Raw genomic sequence first — 23,251 nt, 5'->3', positions numbered from 1 at the left:
AAAAACAGGGAAGGTGCCAGCGTCACCTTTTTCAAGTGTAACGTCATTTCTTTAATGTCCACCTCGTAATTGTACGTTTTCTTGTCTTTGGGGACCGATACGAGTTTAAATTCGTCGTTGTTTAATAGGAAAACGATGCGAATTTCGACGGCAGGTACCATCAGGCGCGGCTGTTGAAACAGGTCGGTATTGATCTGACCGACCAGGTTAAAGTATTTTCCACCCTTCGTTTCGTAACGTTGTTTCGGACCGCGAGACGAGACGTCGTAATCGTCCTTTAAATGTTCGTCGTCCTCGACATAAAGTCCAGCCGCGTGCACTGTTTCTTGAACCATGGGCGTGGAATGAAGCACGACGTCCAAAATACTCCTGTAGGCGTACAACTCGTTGGAACTGACGAGTTTGTTGTTCGCATAAACGGTGACCGTCTTAAACATGCCGCTCAACAGGTGGTTTATTGGGAAAACGACATCTTTCTCGTCCATTTCTTCCCCGTCGTCGCGAACAATGCGCACGGTCAAAGACACGAAACTGCCGTAGAGATCCAAGTGTGCCCTTTGCAAATTTTGAATACAAAACTCGATCACAGAATTATTTACTCCGTTGACCGGATAAAAAAGTTGGTACGAAGTATCTTCCACGCCGTATTGAATTGAAGGGGGTTCGAATATCATCACGTCACTCGTTAGACAGATCGGCGTCTGTATTTTTCCTTTCGGTGACGTCATGACGGAGCGCGCGCAGCGGATGTGTGACCTTCACGGCGTACCAATGATATCTGGAGGTGCGTCGTGTGTCGGCGCCTTTTGTTGTCGTTTGCGGCGTTTCTTCCCATTGTTGTTTCCAGAGCCCTCCATGGAATCCAGCACGTCTCTCCCCGTTGCTATGGCCGTCTTTTTACTGCGCGCGATATTCCTTCGCCATCGGCCAAATTCCGCGCCAAGCGCTTCAACGTTCTCTTGGCGATCGGTTTTATTTGCTGCCAGATGGGAACGATAAACTTGGATATGTTGCTCAACACACCGCCCCCTCGTTGGAAAAGGGGTCCCGTGTACACGGGAATTATTTTGGGGGAATTACGGAACATATTTGAAATGCAACGTTAGATTGGTTCTGCCTTTGGACCGCAACGGCAAACGTCTTCCCGTTTCGTCCGCGAGAACGATCGTCACTGAGGGAATTTCAAATTGAGACAGGTTAAAATACTGGATGTTATCTAACGTGTAGGTGACGACGTGCTTGTCTTTCTCGTAATAAAAGGGTAGTATTTTTAATATCGTTTTTTTCCCGCTCCCCACGTACGTGGGTTCCACGATATCCGTGTACACGATTATGTTGTGAAACGGGGGTTCCAGGAGTACCTCGACGGAGCTCGTGGCATCCTCCCCCGTGAACACGGTACGCGATTCGAAGCCCAAAAGCACGGCCAGGTACTCGGAAAGTCTTAGGGTGGAGCTGCCCTCGGAAAGCCGAATTTTACATTTCTGTTCGGTTCCGTCGAAGCTGAAGCGCGCGCGTTCGCCTACGCGCTGGTTAATCGCATTTAGAAGTGCTTGCGGCGTCGCATAATAGCCGGGAGGCACATGTACTTGCAAAGATCGAGGAATTTTCGCCTTGATCGTGAAAGAAAATCGGCGCGCTACGGGGAGAGAGACGCGTAGCGTTTCTTCGTGTCCCTCGACGGGTGTGAGATGTAGCAGCTTGGCAAAGGGTTCCGGCACGTGCAACCCTTTCGGTGTTTTCAGAGAGTAGACGTTATCCGCGAATTCTAGCGAGGCGTCCAGCTTGTGCGTCTGGAAATACTTGTTGAGTGTGTTCCGTAGGTACGTGGTTTCCGAATTCAGAGTGACGTCGCCGAAAGCGACGGGTGCGGCGTGCTCCAATAAGATGAAGGTGGCTTCGCGTTCGCTCAATTTGGGGGGTTTCACCGCACGACCTGCTTCGCGGGACGCTAGTGAGGCGTCGAGCGCCTGTGCGAGCCGAGGGTCCAATTCCACGGCTTTCACGTCCACGGGTAAGACGAAGTCGTATCGCGATTTATTGTACGCGAAAGAAACGTTGAATTCCGAAAGGGCTTTTCCCAAATCCCTCTCGAGATCTGAGGTGATACGAAAAGTTCTGCCGGCTTCGACCGTGTCCTGGAAAGAAACCTCGATTTTCGCATCTTGCCTTTCGTACCCGATATTTAAAAAATCGTTACTTATGCTGAGATCCATCAGACCGACTTTATACCGATTCGAGAGCTGAAGCGGACTATCGAAAGCTACCGTGAAGGCGTTGAGTTTATTCGAGGGAAACTTATCCATGCTGGCATTCGAGAGCAGGTGGACGTAGATGTCTGACATCATTTCCCAATCTTGACCACGTCGCTGCTCGGAACCCAACTGTCATTTTCTTTGTCGTAACTGAACCAGCGAACCAAGGAGAAGCTCTGACCGTTCACTTGCTTCTTTCTCAGCACTTTCGTTACTGGCCAAGGCTGATTGGCGTCTCGGGCTACGACGAGTACCTGCTCCGGGTAGAAAGAACCGTCCACTTCCTTACCCCGGTAATCTTCCAGGTGTACGACGGGAGGAGAGGTGTCTCTCAGGCAGGAGACGGTGAGAATCTGAGGCGACCAACTCCCTTCCGAGCTCTTATGAAAACCTTTTCTGTGTAGTAGGACCCTCACTTTATCCCCCAGTTTGAGCTTCTTTTTCACGGTGGGTATGACGGGCTTCCCATTTATCTTATTGAACAGCTCCAATTCGTTTTCGGGCGTGACTTCGGACGGGCTGATGCCCAAAGTCCTGTGTTTGGTGGTGTTGTAGTCGCGCACGATCTTGGGAAGCGCAGAAACGAAGTGGTATTTTCCCGTTACTCTAAAATAACGGAATATTCTGTCGCGTAAAGTGCGTTTGACGCGTTCTGCCTGCGATGCTTTGATTACTGGAGAGAAGGTAGAATACATGTGTACCTTCTTTCGTGAGAGATACTCCTTGACGGTCTTGTTGTAGAATTCCCCGCCTCTGTCGCAAAAGATGCGTGTAGGTACGTTACCTCCCCGAAAAAGTCTTATCATGGCCCTTTTCATTTCGGCGGCGCGCATCGTCTTTAGTGGGAGGGTGCGCAGAAAGCTGGAGAGGGAATCGCTTGCCACGAGAATGTAGCGGTAGCCACCGTTGAATCTCTTGTATTTTGAAAAATCGGCGAGATCCATTTGCCACACGTCGTTGATCTTGAGCGCGATGATGCGTCTCCTATTAAACTTTCTTCTGACCGGATGGTGGAGCGTGTAGGCATCCAGCTTTCTGAGAATGGCGAGAGCCTTCTTTTTGCTCAAGTGATGCACTTTTCTATAGCGTTCCACACCCCCCAAACCACCCTCTGGTTTCTCATATCCCTCCATAAGTCGTCCACGCAATGGAGGCCTGCTGCTGCTGCTGTTGAGGCTCGCGAGATTTGGGTAGAGAAATCAGACGCAATAGTTTCGAGACTTTGGGGAACCAGGAAGGTTTCTTTCCCGTCTTACGTTGCAACAAATAATTGACGAGTTCGTAAACGGAGGAGTGTCTGATGGGCCTGTCCGACACGGAGACACAACCCTCGTGATCCCAGGAAAGAACCTTCTTTAATTCCGAGACAACCCTTTCCGCTTCCTCTTCGTCCACCTCTGGAGAGAGGAGCGAATAGTCAAAGTCATTTGTAGCGTCGGACGCCTTGTTTTTATTGTCGTAGGGGTCAAATCCGTACTGCTTGAGTATGTGATACAGTGCTTGCAGTATGAGTTTCACTTTGACGTTGTCACTCTCCTTCGAGGAAAGAATGTTTCCGATGGAGGAGGAGGTGGTCACTTCAATTCTCTTGGCCATTGGCGAAAAGGTTCAACACGGCGGAAAGCAGGAGAGGAACCACCGACGAAAGAACGCCCTGTCCTCGCTGCTGAGACAGATAGCACTTCAAACGTTGCGGATTCTTGTGAATCTTTTTGTAGGCGAGCCATCTTAAAAAGCGTTTGTGCTTCTTCAAACGCGCGAACGTATCTGGAGCTAGAGCCACCTTTCCGTTCAATACATTGAGGCAAATTTTGGAGAGGTGTTTCATGTCGGACGAGGACGAACGTCTCAAGACGTCGCGACGGCGTGGAGGGGGTAGAGTGGAGAGTACTTTGAGTAAAGTGAGGTGAGGGCGGAGATTCATTTCGGAGCGTAGATATATTGACGTTCTCCGGGAAAGGTATTGCTACGCAACCTGTGATCCTCGTGCGTATAGTTGTGAAGATCCACGAGTAAATATGCGTGGGGCGACGACATCGCTTGTTTATATGCGTCCAGAAAATACTCCAATCTTTTTCTGCCAAATAGCTGTTGGCCGAAATGTGGCATCTGGTGCACGCTGCGCACGGTGCGCCACAGGACGACGTAACTGGCATTGTAGGATATTGTTCTAAAATGGCTACTGTCGAAAAAGATGTTTTGAACGAGTAAGAACATCGACGCGTTGGCATGGTGAGAACCCCGAATGAAAAGATCAGTCACCTCCTTCAAGGAACCGGCGTCGGTCATGTGATCGTCGACGACGATCAGCGTAGCGCGCGACGTGTCCCACTCTCGCGGTAGCTCCTTGGTAAATTTTACGGAGTCCTCGAATTCGTCCTGCATGCTCGGCGAAGCATATTTCTGCACGTAGAATATTTGTGACGGAGGCTTGTCTACCACGTCGTTCAGGTTCCTCAGCACGTTAGCAACGAAAGTAGATTTGCCGCACATGGAGGGACCGCTTAAGGTACAGCGAAAAGGATGACGGAAACGAAAAGGTTCGGGGGAAGACATGTTGCGTGCGTACACGTTTCACGAAGAGAAAGAAGAGACTGAGACTCGAAGAGAAATGCATCGCTTTTATTTACACGTCGTCGTCGTCCTCAACATCGGAACTGCGTTCCCAATACAGATTGGCCAGGCTAAAGTTGGACTTCTTTTTCGCCAGTCTGTCCGCCGCTAAGATGCGGTCGAGCGTCTTCATCTTGTCCTGACACATTTCTTGACGTGCTTGCAACCATTCCAGACGGTGGACTTGAAAGGCTTCCTCCACGATGCCGCGTATAAATTCGCGAAGTTCTTCGTTTTTTGTCTTTTCCTTGCGACGACGAGAAGCGCAGGAGAATAAACCACACATGGCGTTTTCCACGTATCGGTCAGAATGATGACGCGAGCGCGGTGCGCGCTGCCTTTGAGATAAACGCGCGCGCGCGCAAAGAAACGCAACTGAAACTCAAAAGCCACCCGTCGCCGCTAGGAGCGCGCGCGCAGCGGAGAGCCGAAACCGAAAACACCTGCGGGCGGCGCAGAGGGAGCTGCGCGCGCGCGCATGCGCGGACGGGTGGAGCAGAGGGCGCACGCGCATCCATAGCTGCCGCTGCGCGTCGCCTCACTCGGTTTCTCTCGGGCTGTCGCGGAAGACGGACGTGCGCTCCGCGCGCTCGCTCAGTTACTGGCTGGCTCTCGTAGAGAGCAGACGTGTGTTCTCCGCGCTCGCTCAGTTTCTGCCTTGAAGTTGCCGCGGGGGAAAAGGTGAGTGATTTGACGCGCTCCTTTTCTCGTATGTTTGCCGTGTTTAGCGGTGACCGCGCTCGTGCTAAGCCTTTTCTCACATGTTTAGCGATGTGTGGTTCCCGCCTTGTGTTAGCTGCGTAGTGCTGAGGTTAGGCCTAAGCGATCGCCCCCCGTAAGCCTTTTCTCGCATGTTTAGACTTGTTTTGCGGTGAGCAAGCCTGTTGACGCATGTTTAGCGATGTGTGGTTCCCGCCTTGTGTTAGCTGCGTAGTGTTGTGGTTAGGCCTAAGCGATCGTCCCCGTAAGCCTTTTTCCCCGATGTGTACTGTTTTCTGTTTAGCAGTAGCGGTTAGACCTTTTCTCTCGCATGCCTAGACTTGTTTAGCAGTGCTGCAATTTTTACCTGCCGCTAGTATCTTGTTCTCTGTCTTTCTCCTCTAGAGCTATGATGGTGGCGCCATCTGGTGTGATGCCTTGCAACTAAGTGGCCACCTGTCGTCGATCTCTGCAACTACCCGACGTCAACAAGCGCTGGTCACCCCGGAGCCGTTTCTTCGCCGCGGCATCGTTGATTTTCGAAGAAATTGTTTCTCTCCACTCTATTTCTATCTTTTTATTTTATTTTCTACCTATTTTTTTATTTTTTATCAGCTCAAGTAGCCGGCAACTCACACAGTGGTCTGGACGTGTCTTAGATGGTCCCCAATTAGTGTAATGACTCTCTGGAGGGTCCTGATTAACGTGGGGGGGTCCCAATTAGCTCTAATTGCTAATTAATGGCGTCCAGGCGACTGTGTGACTTGCCGGCTTCTTGAGCTGATCCCATACTACTAGAGGGTAAGCGCGCTTGCAGCCCTCTCCCCGCCGAATAGCGCGCGGACAACCCTCCACACTCGCGCCGCGCGGGAAAAAAGGGCTCAGGGGCAGGGGTGGCAGGGATGCAGTAGATTCGCGTTGTTTGAGTCTCGGCACCCCCTCCTACTACTCGCGCCCTGTGGTGCGTGTGCGACTTAATATTTCACTCGGTCGAACTCGTTTCACTGACGAGCAAGGGTCACCCCTAGGGTCGGGCTCTTAGAAATGTCTTCACGTATACCCTGTAAGTGCGACGCCTTGAGTTCTGTCTTGGGATGCAACTCAGTTACAAGTGACTTGTAACTGTAAATAGTTACAGGTTTTGGTTAAAGTAACCACAAACTGTAACTGTAACTAAGTTACTCAGGTATGGCAATATTTTCTACTCGTCTATTCCCTGGCGTAGTTTTGCCGAGGCTTCGAATCCCCTGCCGTTTATCCCGAACCAGGAATTTAATGACTTCTGTCATCTCATACGCTGCAAAACTGCCTTAGACTAGCTCCCATGACCTTAAACCGACGCGTAGGAAATCCTCCATGTAACGTGGCATTACTGTGCTTGGACAGTACAAGCGCTAAATCATTTTTGATTTAATTTATTCGCCTTTTCAAAATGTAAATGTAAAGTACCAGTACAAAGGATGTTTCACCAAAAGTGATGAAGAATTCTAACTGGTGGTGTACTCGCCGGGGGATTATGGGACTTTCGCCAATTACCTTCTGGAAAGTTTTGCCACCATTGAGGAAGGTTTTGGACAATTTTTAATTGCGGAATTTGTTTTTCAATTGAGCCTCACTTTCTTAGAGAAAGATGGGACCATCCACGGATAATGAGACTCAACGAAAACTATGCACAGTGTCGCAACAGAAATGATTGAAAAAAATGGTAACATTTCCGCTTTAGCCACACCTGCTTGATTGTCGCAAAGAAGAGCGCACAGAAGATCCGGGGAGAGGAGGAAGTGTTCCCATCTCTTGTTTTACCTTCAATTAAGAATTGTTCAATTAAGAATAATACGTTCAAACCCTTTTAACAATTGTCCAAAGCATTCCTCAGTGGTGCCCAAAATTTCCAGAAGGTACTTGCCGAAAGTCCCACAATCCTTCGGCGAGTACGTCACCAGCTAGAACCCAGCAGCCAAAGCCAGAAGAACGCCACTTTAGGTGAAACACCCTGTATACAGCAAAAAAGTAGCAGGAGCTCTTTCGCTGCACGCAGCGTATGTGTTTCTTGCTCAGACGTCTTCGGCCTTCTCGGGTCTCTTCAGGAGTGCGCAGGCATGCAGCGCTTGAGCGGGTGGCATCAGGAGGTCACGTAGCACAGGATATACTCCCGTCAGTGTGAGCGACTCACTACTGAAAGCCCAGTGTAAAGCCAGTGATATATGCATATACCGAAAGAAAGTAGCCAGAGCTCTTTGGCTGCACGTAGTGTATGTGTTTGTTGTGCACACGTCGCCACGCCAGCACTGGACAGCTGTTTCGGCCTTCTTGGGCCTCCTCAGAAGCGCGCAGGCTACCAACGTATCGGAGTTAGTTTAATATGGAGACTGTTGCTGTAGCTGTATCTATAGGGTGAACTTAGCTAAGGTCACACATTTCGATCGAGTCGTAAAAATGCTATCACTTTGCTTCTAACCTTTTCCTAGAAAGTGATAGCATTTGAAAAAGAAAAATATGGATAAAACTTCATGCGAATGACTATCAGTCTGCAAAGTTTGAAGCGCCAGAAACGTCATGTTCTAGTTTTATTACGCGACCAAAATATGTAACGTTTGCTAAATTCACCCTGTAATTATATTTCAAAAATGGTAACTAACTTGGTAACGTTTTGTTAGTAACTTACCCATGACTTCTGAATTGTCTATAATTTCTTGCCGAACTGCGCTATTGCGTTTTTGGTTCTGGCTATATCGAAAGAACTCTGAGTTATCAAATTGTCTCACTGTACAATGTTTACCAGGTAAGAAAAGAAATAAGCCAAGGAACCAGGGTGTCGAACCGCAAACAATACGGGTTCGGTTCGGGTACGGGTTCGCGTTGCTTTGATTTCGTTCCGGTTCAGTTCCGGTTCGGCCATGCCAAAAATCGAACCGGTTCCCAAACCGGTTCTCAACCTCGAACCGGTTCACGAACCGGTTCAACGCTTCTATTTTATATGTTCCATAAAACTGCTTTTATCAAGAAATGTGTTGCTAATAGCGCACCGCTGTTGTCTGCATTGACGTTTTTAGCGGTCAGGTACACCCTTTAGCGAGAGAAAGGAGAAATGGATGAAGCGGTCGTAGACCTGCTACTTTCTGTTCCTAAAATATCTTTTTTCACACGCACAGTGCCAGCAAGATACACTTAAAGTAAGCCTAATAAGATGGACAGCGTTACATAGACGACGGTACTTGCCGGCAGACTGCATTCGCAGCGTGAATCGATCTGAAACCGTACGGAAGCATGTCGAAAATAAGCTTGCCAGCCTTGCTCTGTCCGAGCTCACAGCAGTGTACTAGTTAATCCACAACACAAAGGCAAGACAAAGGCAAAGGCAACAGGCGACACAACTGCACTACCAATAAGCAGAACTGCATTTACTTTTCAAACCACGACCAATCAAACAGGCACTGTTCTGGGTACGCTGCTTCTCCACTTCTCATGTCTCTAACTTGTGTAATTTTTACTGCTCACATGTAAAGGGAAATGTTGGGAGCTTACTTAATCACATATTCGTCCTGTAGAGCTACATAACTGGCCTACTCCATTCCTGTTTCATTCGTCCGCTTGGCGCCTCGTCTCTGAAGAGTAGACGCCGCAGCGCGTGCGTGGGGCGCTAGACACGGCGCTCACAAGGACAGCTTCAGCGTGTTAAAAAGACGCTGAGAGTATACTTACTATATGTCCTCGTTTGTCTGCTAGGTGATAATTTCCGAAATTCATGATGTGGACGTGTGATGATGATACCAATGTGTCTTCGTTCTGGGATTGAGAGGAACTCTTATGCTGACTTCTTTTATGTCCGAACCGTTTTGTTGCGAACCGGTTACCGCTATTATTTTTTACGGTTCTGCTCCGGTTCGGGTTCAACAGTGTCATGAAAATTTCGGTTCGGGTACGGTTCCGGCAAAATTAACGGTTCGGGTACGGTTTTCGGTTCGGGTTCGGGTTCGGTTCGACACCCTGCAAGGAACCGAAAACAAACTAAACTGACCTTCATACTGTCAGCGAAAACACGTTCATCTTCAGTCATAGTGCCTTGGCGTACATCATTAATTCCAAAGCGCTCTCTTCTCTATGGGCTATAGGTGAAGCCACCAATATTTCAATATTACGGCCACGCGACACCGATCTCTGTCCGACATTGTCGGCAAAGTTGTTTTTGTTAGCGTCGGCCGCGTAGTCACACTACAGCGACACCAACAAGTGACGAAAGAACGGTCGACACGAGGATTGATCGGCCGTTTGTGTTCTCCACAACGCGGACAGTACATCGAGGTCGATTTCCTCACACCGCACAGACAGACGATTTGTCAGCGCGTTATTGTGAGCCACAGTTAGAGCAGTGCGCCGCCGCCGAGCATAACGGTCGGCGCGGGGGTGAAAAATCGTCAAAAACCGCGTCTGTTGCGTTCATTGTCTGTGTGTGTTTGTATCCGTGATCGTGTGTGTTAGTACTATGGCGAAATGCAGCAAGCAGACAAGGAGATAGAAAGAAGTAAACAGGAAAACTGCGGACTCTCAACTGTGGTTTAGTCATAGAAAACAGCTTCTGGAATACAAGCATCAAGGTCACTGACTATCAACCCAGCCCCTACATTGATACCACTGAGGGCACGGACATAACAAATTCCCAAAGGACAAAGTTTATGTAGGGACAAACGGACGGGACAAAGCCGTGCAAGTCTCTCACCTCTCTTTGCCTCTCACCTCTCGGCCTGCGCGGATGTTCAGGGGTCCATATTATTATGGCATCTGAGAAAAATCTTGATGACCTATGAATAAAGAACGCTACGCACACCGAAGGTTGTTTCGGGAATCCTTGGAGATTGCCACCAGGGGAAACGTAGTTAGCAATGCGTCTTTTATCCCCCTCGCAGCCCTTCGAAGATTTTTAGCTTTTAAGTCGAGATGAACCAATAAATTTATTGCTGTGTCTGATAACCTACGTTGTGTCGTCTTCTGTGTCCGTGTCTCTCGGTCTTCTTCATGGATCACCTCCACTAGCAACGGTGACAGTGTAGTAGTATGATATAACTCTCATAATAGAGGGTTTTCATCAGTCAGCGCCATCTAGTTTAAGGCGAGCCAACTACGCTCTGGCAGCGCGCGTCCGCCATATTTTGGGCAAGGATGGAAGCGTTGCCCGCGCGCGGACAGTACGGCTCTGTTTGAACCGCGCGACTTTTGTCGTCCGCCGCCAGGGACTTGGTCTGCTTTCTCATCGAAGCATCGATCTTTTCATGAGTTGTTCGTCCATCTGCATTTGTAATGTCAGTCTGTTGTTGCGTGCCCTTCTACAGCCAGCGTGGCATGAGAGACGCCGAAGGGAACAAGGCGTGTGCACAAACTGTTTGGCGGCTAAAGTTCACATGATACATGGCTTTCCAAATAACTATCGTCAGAAGCCTTCTGTTGCCATTCTAAATGGGCGAACTATAAATACCTCGCAGGCGAAAGCATGGAACATATTGTAGGAAGCATCGGCGAAAGCGTGTAACACAGTAAGGTTCCACATTCAAAATACACGACTGGTCTTGAAATATGCATAAGAAACACAGTACAGCATGCAAAAATATGGTGTACCGTATCTGAAAGTCGACAAAGCAACGTGGATGGAAGTTGAATCCGTATATCACACGCATACTGTTCTCGCTAGCGCGGCCAGACGTGCCAGATGAACTCATATGTTCACAAAAATGGTCCACACGTCTTTGGGAAAACCCATCCTGTATGTTCGTCAAGTCTCTCGACCACTGATTTCTCGTTCGCCATCGCGCGCTCGCTTATCACACATGGCACCACATGTACGGCGTGCCCAAGATATGGCCGAATGTCGTCTGCTAGAAGGTGGCCAGACTGACTTTTGAAAAGGGTCTGTTACGTACCACATTCAGCAAGAAACTTCAACCTGTTATTGTCGACTGGGACATGAGGTACAGAAGACTACTTCAATCGAGTGCAGTCTGGATCCATGCAGTCTATTGACGCAAAATGTGCAGAGCAAAGCACATAACTGTTGTGCACCTGTCCCCTTTGCTTCTGTAGAAGGTCAGGCCTATTTGCATACTTCAACCACCTTTCACACCTGTTGGGCAAGGAAATAGTGTTAGTGGCAATGAGAAGCTCAATGTATACTAAAACAGGTTACTTAGATCAGGTCACAAACAAGCAAAACAGAAGAGCATGAGGAGAGAAAAAAGACAGAAAACACTGTTCCTATTTCATAACTGCTAGTAAATTTTTATCGCTCGTGCGTCTGTTTTTTTTTTTTTTCAGTTGATAATTTCTAATCTGGAAGTGATGATTTATTTTAACATTAAGGCACAGGTGTAACAGCTAGAGAACGTTTGAAACAAGTCACCCTTTTGTCACACAAACGCGCGTTCATATTCGTACAGTGTTCAGTCGTAGTTAATTTAGTGAGGTACTCCTGCTAACGACGAAGCCTGTATCCCAGGATTGCAAATTATATGCACACTGAGTGAAGGCCACTATGTTATATTGCTTATCTTCTCAACCAATGAATCTATTTCAGACATGTGATTTCAGAAATGTCCAGCTTACCTTTCATCCACAGGTATCCGGAAGAATTTCAGTCTCGCTACTTTTCCGGAGTTGTTACACCACTTGGCGCAGCAGTTTACGTGCCTTCCACGTCTAGAAGGCATAGTGTACAACTATAAAAGGACGTACCACAAAAATCCAGCGCTGAGTTGCAAACACGGTTGTATGTACGGACAAACGCAACAGACGCAACAGCCACAGCGTTGCTAACCGTCACGTTAACCGTTGCTCCGTTGTAATGGTTTTCGATGTGCGCGCGCTCCCAAAAGTTTCGGTTTGGAGGCATTACGCGATTGGTTACATGTCTGATTCATGTGACCCCACTTTTTATACAGAAAAGGCAGAACTGTTGCTTGTAGTAAATATTTTATTGTCCATACATTTTCAAAGTCCGTCATTAGTATTCAAATGAAAATAAATATTACAGTCGTTAATATAGAAGTCCATCGAAATGAGGGCGCGATTGTCAAATCTATCGTGGCGCCATTGGTGAGGTGGACGCGAACTAGGGTCGAGTGACCGGGGGGGGGGGGTGGTACTGGTAAGTTTTCGAAGAGCCCGTGGGAAATTCTTATCTAACTTTCATTCGAAGAGCAAACTAGCTGTGCGTGACGATGTATTGGAACTTTGGAAAGATGCCTCGACGTACGGAAAATGGAAACGTGTTAGGGGACGAGTACGTTTGTAATGAATGCCTGCAAATCTGCACGGACGCTGGCACTTCAAAGCTTGGCACTTTATTGCTTCCGCGGTAGCAGAAAAAGACGCGATTGCCGCGCTTCTTATTATTTTATGCAATGGAAGAGAAGACCGGACAACCACAGCGCAAAAGAGAATGCAGCACGCGTTGGCTCTTGCGCAAGAAGTTGGGATACTACAGAAACCTACTTCATGAGTTCGCCATTGAAGATACAGCGACATGCCGCCGGCGGCTGAGAATGGACACAAACACATTCGAGCTGCTGTTATCGAATGTGAGGTTGTTGATACGACGACAGGACACTGCATTTCGCGAGGTCGTTCAGGAGGCGGAAAGGTGTTGGTCATACAGTGTTGTGTTCCTGGCTGAAACAAAGAAAAGAAGAAAAAAAAACGTCTGCCCCAGATATGACATTTCACGGACGCAATGACAGGAACGCCGGCGAAAACGGGAAGCAGCAGGGGCTGAAAGATTCGGCACCACGTTCGGCACCTTTGTACCTGGTATTTTGCCGACGCAGCGTATGTATCCTAAATCGGTATGGGGCTCGCTGCAAAGAGAGAGCGGCTAAAGTGTGGCTGTGTCCAAATTGTTCCAAGAGCGAACGGTAACCACAAACATGCAGATGAGCGTTTGTTATAGGCACGCCTCTGTGAAACTGAAATAGAAAAAAAAATCGATAAAGGTACGTAGGTCATATATCACACAAACGTTTTAGTACAGCACGTTGCGTTTCAAATGAAGCTGGCGTGTTCATGTGACGTCACCGTTAGACGTACGTATGAGACGTTTTTCGTCACCTATTGTCACGTGGCTCAAGATGACGCATGCTGCGGTCATCACAACAAAATATGGGTGTGCAACGTAAACCAGAAGGAGCTCCGTGTGCAGACGCACGTCAAATACAGCTGACACCTAGCTAAAAGAACTACAGCATAGGTGATCGTAAGTTTCCACTGGGGCACCGAGGCATCTTTCACTTTCAAGTGGACAACCGTAAAAACGGTTTGCTGACTCTGCACAATCATGAGCGATCAGATGTGAAGCGTACAATAAGGTATCACCGGACGGTCTGTTCGCACTGCCTGCACCTTCACCTGAGACAGAACAGTGCGGCAGAGGGTCTATAGAGTAAGCGTCATCATCTAGCACAATTTCATTACTGCTGTACTTCCCGAATGGGCTGCAAGCGAATTGGCGTCGCCTTCAGATTCTGGCGATCTCAACATAAGCGGCGTTTGCCAGCTTGCTCGCCTTTCCGACGTCGGCCGATCAGCTGTGAGGAAAAACGCGCTTTCATAGGTGCAATTACGCGTGACGTTTTCGGGGCTTTTGTGGAGGGAGACTTCCGGAATGCGTCGTCTGCTATTGCGATATATTTTATCAGATTACTCAACATATATGCAACCTATTTACTAGAAGCTTTCGCTTCTCTTGCCAAAGATCAGCGAGGAATATAGTACACTGGAGTTTCGGAATCGACCGAAAGGGATGTGATAGTCCCTTTAATGCCCGGGGCTGGTGGTCGGATTTCTCCGTCAGAATAAGCGTTGCCTTGCAATGCCGTATACTTCTTTATTCCCTTATCTCTTATCTTCAAATTCTTCCTGAAGTACACCGTCAATGATGAGGACTGTGGAAGAACAGTCTCTGTCTGAAATGTCAGCGGCTCTAGGACCGAGACTTCAGTTTACCTTGATACAAATGCTGGTTTTAGTCACTTTCGCAGGGAAGTTTGTTTGCCTTGTCGCATGTTTTCTCAGTCGATGGCGTCATGAGCCGTTGCTGCTCGTCAGGATGGGAGTACAGACTGAACTTCTCCACAGAGCACGCTCCGACCATCCTCCCGAGTGACATCGTTCGTTCCCCTGATTTGCTGAAAATCATGGGCGTACGTGGCATTATGCGATTCATAACTGCCAGAAAAATGGCGTACGCCCCCCCTTTTTTTTTCATGAAATCAAGGGCGAGAACGTTGTCATTCCGCATGATGGTTGGAGAGGAGCGTGCTCTGCGGTGAAATTTTTAGAGCGCACACAGCGGCTGCCCGGCGAAGCAACCTTTCAGATTCGATTGATAGAAGCTACCAACTTCTTTTCGGAGCTATTATATGCGTTAACCTTCCAAGTCACAACTGTTTGTGCAGGCTGTTTCTGTAAGTTTGACAGTTGCCTCGCGGTACTTTTTCACTAGCGGTTCTCAACCGGTGGATAATTCCCCTCGGTTGGCCCTTGCACGCTCTGTACGCGCTCTGCCTGGTCCTACGTTACATTCACACGACATGTCCCTCGCCTCGAACCCGTCGGCGGTACGTCATGATGGCTCCTGGATGTGCACGCTACAAGAAGGTCTATGTAGCAGCAAGTTCCATGCCACAAACAATAATTTCAAGAAACTTGGAAGAAGCAATAAAATACCTTAAATTTTTATGCGTGTATTGCCTTGGAGTAAATATGGTGTGATAACGCTGTCATGAACTGCAGAAGTGGTGCATGAAGCATACATTAATTGAGAACCACTGCTTTAAACAGAGCATCAGAGAGGCGAGTGGATAATCTGTAAAGATAATTAAAGATGATAATCATGATGTGCCCTTTGTAACATTTGACAATGCAACAGTGAATTTTATCTGCTCGTTCTGTTTTAGCGCCAAAGTTCCACAAAGCGGACATACAACGCTGGGTCGTATTCCTCTGGGACGTGCAGCGGTGGAATCTGTCAATAGCTTCACCTGGACAAGAACGCTTCTCTGGATGCCGTCATTCAGCTAGTGCTGTGTTGAGTCATTCAATAAAGACCTTGGTGAACGGGTCGCGGGGTGAACTTTGTCATCGTCTTTCATCATATTTTCATGTTTTCATTCATGCATGTGATTTAGCCCGCGTATGGAAAAGATACACGGTCTATCAGTGTGCTATTTCGTGTGTGCCTCAAGTGTGTGGGGCGAGGGCGGGGATGTGTTTACTATAACGAGACAAATAAAGGTTAGCCATACACGACTCTGGTTACACTTCCACTACCAAATTACAGAACAGTTACGACTGTGTAACACGAATTTCAGCGGTAGCCGTTACGTGTGGATGTTCATACTTTTATTGCTGATATATGCGCAACTACTTTAGAGTGACGAGCACTGCCTTGTGGCCTGTGAAGTGAGTGGTGATGTGTAGAGCTGAGATTAGCGGGACGAGAAATAGTACCAAAATCGGGACAAAAGCAGGACAGGAAACGCTGAAAAATCATGACATCCCTGGGACAACGTACCGAACTGCTTTTATTAGTTTTAGATTATTTTAACTTACTTGTATTACTGAAACGGGAACCGAAACTTAGGGTTTTGTGATAGAGCGACAGCGATTTCCCGAGACCTTCCCGTTAACAGCTACCGCTGTAAAATACTAGTCCGATGCGTAATCACTGTTGACGCTGTTTTCCTTACTCTTCAATGCTCTTCCTTCTTCTTGCCAAGCTTGCCTAGCTTGCACAAAATGTTTTGTTCCTTGGGGTACCTGAGTACGCAGCTGCAGTCACGCCACTCTATTTGGCAGGGACAGGTAATGTCGATAGAGAGACGGATGACGAGATGAACGAGGCGGTGAGGGAGTGCGGCAGGGTGCCATTTGATTGATGGGTAGTTGGCAGGTGGAGCGTATCAGCTTCTACATTCCAGGTGTGACATAATGGCGCATCTAATTGCCCCATTTTAAACAAAAGCAGCGGAGTTCGTGCTACGTTCAAGTGCAGCATCTGGAAGATCGATTCTTCCCTCCGCGATGTACGTCAACGCAGATCATGGGCCGCCGACGGACCAATGGAACGCAGAAAGGCGTTAGCTGTGATAGCATTAGAGATGCGATGCCCCGAAAACAAACCGGAAATTTTTGGGAGAAAAAGTTTTTCGTTTTTTCCCTCGTCTCCGGAAAAATAGCCCAAAATTTCCAGGCGAAAAAATTCAAAAATTTAAATTTTCGTGTCTTTGATGCGTTCCAACCCGCCAGCAGTGCCTTGGGTGCCTCTAATCCGCCAACAACCGCCAACTTAGAGGTCCATCTGGTCCCTCCAAGCGATTGCCATCGCGTTTACATAATGTCGGAGCTCTGCTTGGAGTGGACGGGTTCTTCAATTACCTATCGTTGAGTTGACAGCAGTCTCATGGAATGCTCTGCTCTGCATTCATGCCTAGAGAATGAACACTAGTAAAGCTTCTAGCTCATTGTATGCTGTGGTTTGGCCGGCAATGCTTCGACTCAGCAGTAACCACGTTTGTTTCCATTTTTTTTCCAATTTTCCGGAACAAAAAACACGAAAGAAAACTTTTTTTTCGACCGGTTCAAAATTTCAGGAATTTTCCATCAATTTCAAAATTTTCCATCTCTAGGTAGCATACTTGAAGAAGGAGGAACCAGAGACACGAAGGAGGTTGGGACGGACACAACAATTCTCAAACACAGCAAAGATTTTATTGACAACAACCCACTATATATTCAAAAACCTCCGAAGGTCTTCTTCAAGTATGCACCAGCTTGTCAGCGTCCTCTCTCTTTTATCTAGATAGCATACTGGACAGAAGTGGTAGATGTTCAGTTGGCGCACAGAGGGCGTAATGGGAACGTGATTAATCTGATCAGTATGCCCAAACAGCACAGCGCGTCGGGAAAACTTCGGTCCGACGGCGGTATGAGATACGATAATACCGGGGCCCAACATCAGACCGGTACCGGTCTTGCAACACCGGGAACACATCGGACCAAAATTGGGTCTTGGTACCGGAACCCGGTGCGAACCCGACTGGTCCCCGGTACTGCCCAGGCAAAAATCTGGACTGGTTCCAAAATGGTTCCATTTGAATCTGGACTGGTTCCATTTGAATGTGGATGGTTCCGGAATGGTTCCAGTTGAATCTTGCTGGTCCCAGCTGGATTCGCAAGTGGGGTGGCTGGTTCCACATTGGTGAAATCAGTGGTACCACTCTGGCCTCAAATGGTTCCAGAACTTACAGTGGGAGCCTCACAGGTACCATTTTGTTCCCACAATGGTCAATTGAACCACTTTCGATTCCAAGCTGGGCAGCTTCCCCATTGAGATCCGTTAGGGGAAGAAGAGTCCACTCTTGCCATATACCCTTCTGTTTTCTTTTTTGCTTTTTTAGCCATTATTTTGAGGTATGTTAGCACACGTATGATCTATATTTCTGGGTTTTTTTATCCGTTTACGTCTTCGATAAAATATATGCTGTAACTTCAATTCGTGCTCATATTCTCATCTAAAGGCAGATGTCATAAAATGTACCAGCAAAATGCCAAAAGACACAATCCAAAGATGACACACTCCGCCAAATAATTAGAAGAACTCAAAACAAAGAGGTAATTGCACGGGCTGACCCAAAGCAGATGCAATAATTATGAGGGCGCTCCGGTGCGGCGGGAGGCTTTCAATTCAAATTCTAACGGCGGGCCGCGAGAGGGAGCAGAGAGAGCGCGTCAGTTGGAACTTGACGCGTAGTTGCGAGGTTGGTTTTTCTCTTCGGTTGCCGTGGCAGATATCGGACATCTCCCGTGCACTATTTACGTGGTTTTAAGGCAACGTGATGACAACGAGTCATGTGAAACATATTGGCGATATCTCGGAGAAGTTTCGACGCTAGGAAGACACAGCGTCCGCAGAAGAACCGGACGATGAAACGCCAAACGGACTGCACAGAATGCTTCTTCCGATTTTAAGAGGTATAAGTGCTTACCGTGGTGCTTCCATTACTACTGATTATGTGTTTTATTTCAGGAGCTAGAGGAACCTGAGAAACATGGTTAAGACGAGTATAAAGATTAGGATCGTTTGGTGAAGAGGAAAATGGTACATGCCGCGACCTACATGGACGGAGGTGTCACCTTCTCTGAGAAAATACAGGTGTGAGGTGGTCAACAAAACGCCATGTTCCCTGTTGTCCGTGAGTGCATCGCAAATTCAACACAAGCACATGCCTCGTCTGAACGCAGTGAGTGATTACCCGTGTGCGACTTAGTACGTGAGAGATGTATCGATTATTTCTTTATCCTTAGTGTATGCTCATAGCAGAATAAAGAATATTTACTTCAACAGTATGTGCTTTTCTACGCATTACTTTCGGTCATGCATTTAGTGGTCCCCTCTGCTAAGTGGTCTCGGACCCGACCACTTAGCAGAGGGGACCACTGGATAATTTCCATTGGTTCCACTACAAGTGGTACCACCGTGAAACTGGTTCCACTTTTAACTGGTCCCAGTCATTGAATGGTTCCACATTCCAAGTGGTTCCTGTCCGATAATCCACTTCGAAGTGGTCCCACTCCAGATTTTTGCCTGGGTGAGTAGGAGCCTACCCTCCCCTCCATCCTCGCCCGCTTTTATTTTTCATTTTTCGCTTTTATGACTAGATTTTTATTTCAAACGAAGTACACTTTCCGAACCGAGCGATAAAAGGCAAACTGACTATATCTGCAGTACTTGCTGGATTGAAAATGGCAGCAATTTTAGTACAGCCAGTTTTTAACGTATCACAGGGAAAAAAAGCTTTCCTTCTACGGCTGTTCGGAAGGTGTTCTGCATCCCAAAAGAACAAGACGCTCACGTGACGCTCTCTTTTATTATTAGGTAAACAAGGGAAGCAGAATGACTATAAGTGACTACATATTTTCCAGCCTACCAAAGCCACTACAAAGCAGCACTCGTCTGGACTCAGTGGCACTTGCTTGTCAAAAGGAAAGTATAATGAAGTACCCTTGCAGGGTCCAAGAAGACTCACTGCAGCAATATAAACAAAAGTAAAAAAAGTCTCAGTAAAAGAGGTAAAAAGACACGCGACGACAACCCTGTACAAGTCAAATGCAGTTGGAACAGTTCAAACATAGAGAAAATATCAGAACAGCATTTAACTGAGGCCAACGCTGTCCCACAAAGTAAAACTGAAAGACGTTGCGGTGGTAAGGTTAATGAGAGTACATCGTATGTCTGATTTCATGATATCCAACTGATCATCTGCTCCCAAACCAGTTTTTTCTCGGGATGCTCGTCTACGTGTTATGTTTGGTACAGTTTGTGGAATTTTTGGACCTTTTCCTGGTAATGTACGACGAGGTTGCACCACGAACGGTCATCCCAATTATCTCATCTGCATTAGCACTCATAAAAACTAAAAAACTTAATCCGCATTTTGAGAAAATACAACTTTTATCTGCGAACAACCATTTTAAAACACGTGAAACGTGCAAGTGGTAGCGTTCGGGAATGAGGAATCCTCATTGTGTAGCGTAAAATCGGTGACTGAGTCAAAGTGCCCACTGTACACAGGCAAAAATCTGGAGTGGGACCACTTCAAAGTGGTTTATTGGACAGGTCCAGTAGTAATTAAACAACCGAAGTTTTGCACAGAAAATCCACGGCAAGTATTGAACTTTTTACTTTAAAATTATTAATTTTTTTAAAATTGAATTTTTAACATTTTAAAATAGTGCATAATCTGATTCAATGCAATACTTGTCGTGGATTTTCTATGTAAACCTCGGGTTGTAAAAAAAAATAACTAAACAGAAAGGGAGCAGACAGAGAGAAACAATTGATTTGAAAATTAACGACGGCAAAAACGCACTCCGGTGCGGGCTGCTGGGGCAGGACTGTTGCAGAGGCAGGTGGCAAGCATCAGACACCAGATGAGATGGCGCCCTCGTCATGTGGATATGCGTGTAAGAGAGAGAGAGACAGAACAACAAGATACTAGCATCAGGTAAAAATGGCAACACTGTTCAACAAGTCTAAGCATGCCAGAGCGCGGGGAAAAGGCCTAACCGCTACTGCTAAACAACACGGAGAAAACACTGCACATCGGGGGAAAAGGCTTAAGGCAATCGACTAGGCCTAACCACAGCGTCATCACCTACTGAATTCAACGGCTAACACAAGACAAGAACCACAAAAATACTAGTCACACAACACTAAACATGCGACAACATGAACAAAAGGCTTGGTCACTGCTAAACAAGTCTAAACATTGGCGTACAGGGAATATTCGTTACGGTGAACATGCGAGAAAAGGCTTAACGCGAGCGCGTTAAAACAACGCGCAAACATCTGCAAATCACTTGACGACGGAGCGTCCAATCCCAACGACATCCAGGGATCAAGTAACGCAGAGCGGGGACGACAGAGAGACCAACCGCACATCTTCTCCTGACGAGAGCCAGCAGCTAACTCACGCAGGCAAATCTTCGCGACTGCTACTCATGCACTTGTAGCGCCCGCTGCGTGCTCCTAGCGCCACCTGCGAGAGGCTAAGAGAGAACTGAATTCCTGCACCCTCTCCTTGCCTTTCTCGTGACGTTGGCCTATTGTCTCAGGGCTAGACTTTTTTTTCGACTAATGGTCAAGTGGACAAGGTACACCTGAAACAATAGAGCCGCAGCATGACGTCATCACCCAAGAATGCATCTGTACGGTTCAAAGGCGTGTATACTCTATACAGGAGACCTATTGTTAATGAATCATCATCCCAAGATTCTTTCTTTTTTACAACTATAATGATTGCATAAAAATAGAAAACCTACTGCAGAAGAGCATCATGCATGAAAACTGATCGTAGGAATTGCAAAGTCTTACTAAATGAGACTTGCAAAAGAACAAAATATCCTAACACGTAACTCCATCAATGACTAATAAGAAGACTAGGCACTCAACAAATCAACACAGAGTATAGGTAACAAGGAGCGCAGAACGATGCGACAGCTCCATCCGACAGCTAGGCAGAGAACTGACTCGTAATGGTCTTTTCTCCTGTATAAAGTCCCGCAGCTGCACCCCCTAGCGGTTACTTTCTCAACTAATCTCACGACAAAATTATTAAGAATCACGCCAGTGCTACTCTCATTCCCAAGGCAGAAGATAGAAAATGGCGGGGATTCCCGGACAACAGCAACCAGCGCCCGACGTGCATGGGCATGGAAATCATAAAAAAGGGGGACAAAGTTATCACGAGCGAAAGCATTAGTTACACAACAAATCAGCCCATCACAACAGGAGCGCAGAACGATGCGACTGCTCCATCCGACAGCCAGGCACAGAACTGTCTGATAATGCTTTTTTCTCTTCTATAAAGTTACGCATCAGCAGCCCCTTAGCGGTTACTTTCTCAACTAATCTCACGACAAAATTATTAAGAATCACGCCAGTGCTACTCTCATTCCCAAGGCAGAAGATAGAAAATGGCGGGGATTCCCGGACAACAGCAACCAGCGCCCGACGTGCATGGGCATGGAAATCATAAAAAAGGGGGACAAAGTTATCACGAGCGAAAGCATTAGTTACACAACAAATCAGCCCATCACAACAGGAGCGCAGAACGATGCGACTGCTCCATCCGACAGCCAGGCACAGAACTGACTGATAATGCTTTTTTCTCTTCTATAAAGTTACGCATCAGCAGCCCCCTAGCGGTTACTTTCTCAACTAATCTCACGACAAAATTATTAAGAATCACGCCAGTGCTACTCTCATTCCCAAGGCAGAAGATAGAAAATGGCGGGGATTCCCGGACAACAGCAACCAGCGCCCGACGTGCATGGGCATGGAAATCATAAAAAAGGGGGACAAAGTTATCACGAGCGAAAGCATTAGTTACACAACAAATCAGCCCATCACAACAGGAGCGCAGAACGATGCGACTGCTCCATCCGACAGCCAGGCACAGAACTGACTGATAATGCTTTTTTCTCTTCTATAAAGTTACGCATCAGCAGCCCCCTAGCGGTTACTTTCTCAACTAATTTCATGGCAAAACTATTAAGAATCACGCCAGCGCTACTCTCGTTCCCAAGGCAGAAGAAGATAGAAAATGGTGGGGATGCCCGGACAACAGCAACCAGCGCCTGACATGCACGGGCATGAAAATCGCAAACAAAGCGGGGATAAAGTTGGCGAAAGAATTAGTTACACAACACATCAGTCACGAGGAGCGCAGAACGACACGTCCATTCCGTCCGACAGCCAGGTGCAGAACTGAATCGTAATGCTTTTTACTCCTCTATAAAGTCATGCATCTGTCCCTCCTGCGGTTGATTTCTGAACTAATTTAATCGCAAAATTATGAAGAATTGTTCTAGCACTATTCCCATTCAGGGCAGCACTATCGACATCGTCGAGACAAGAATGTTCCTTGTCAAAAAAGAAAAATATACAAAGCGTCAACAGAGGAAAGCATGCATGTCGGGGCATGTCAGGAGCGCTATTACACGAGGACAAATTGCCCGGCATTCGTGCCGGGCAACAGAGGAAAGCAAACACAGAGAAACAGTTGAACAGAGTAAGAAGACACTCACCATCATCGGACACGTACACTACATTCCCTTATTGTAAATCCGCTCATCACAAA

The 23,251-nt window shown here is 47.2% G+C and overlaps 1 protein-coding gene across 1 annotated transcript in view; it reads left to right on the top strand.

The window, feature by feature from the left end:
• Positions 1–15,595, top strand: part of LOC135392913 (uncharacterized) — a 38,026-nt gene extending 22,431 nt beyond the window's left edge. Inside the window, exon 6 of the mRNA XM_064623568.1 lies at positions 15,506–15,595. Within this exon, the coding sequence (XP_064479638.1) occupies positions 15,506–15,583 (78 nt within the window). The 3' untranslated portion in view covers positions 15,584–15,595. The remainder of the gene's footprint in view (positions 1–15,505) is intronic.
• The last annotated feature ends 7,656 nt before the right edge of the window (positions 15,596–23,251 follow it).

The sequence above is a fragment of the Ornithodoros turicata genome, chromosome 4 (genome assembly GCF_037126465.1).
Source record: "Ornithodoros turicata isolate Travis chromosome 4, ASM3712646v1, whole genome shotgun sequence".
In the NCBI taxonomy this organism is placed as follows: Eukaryota; Metazoa; Arthropoda; class Arachnida; order Ixodida; family Argasidae; genus Ornithodoros; species Ornithodoros turicata.
Note: the sequence above shows the minus strand (reverse complement) of the source record. Positions and strands in the feature narration are given on the sequence as shown.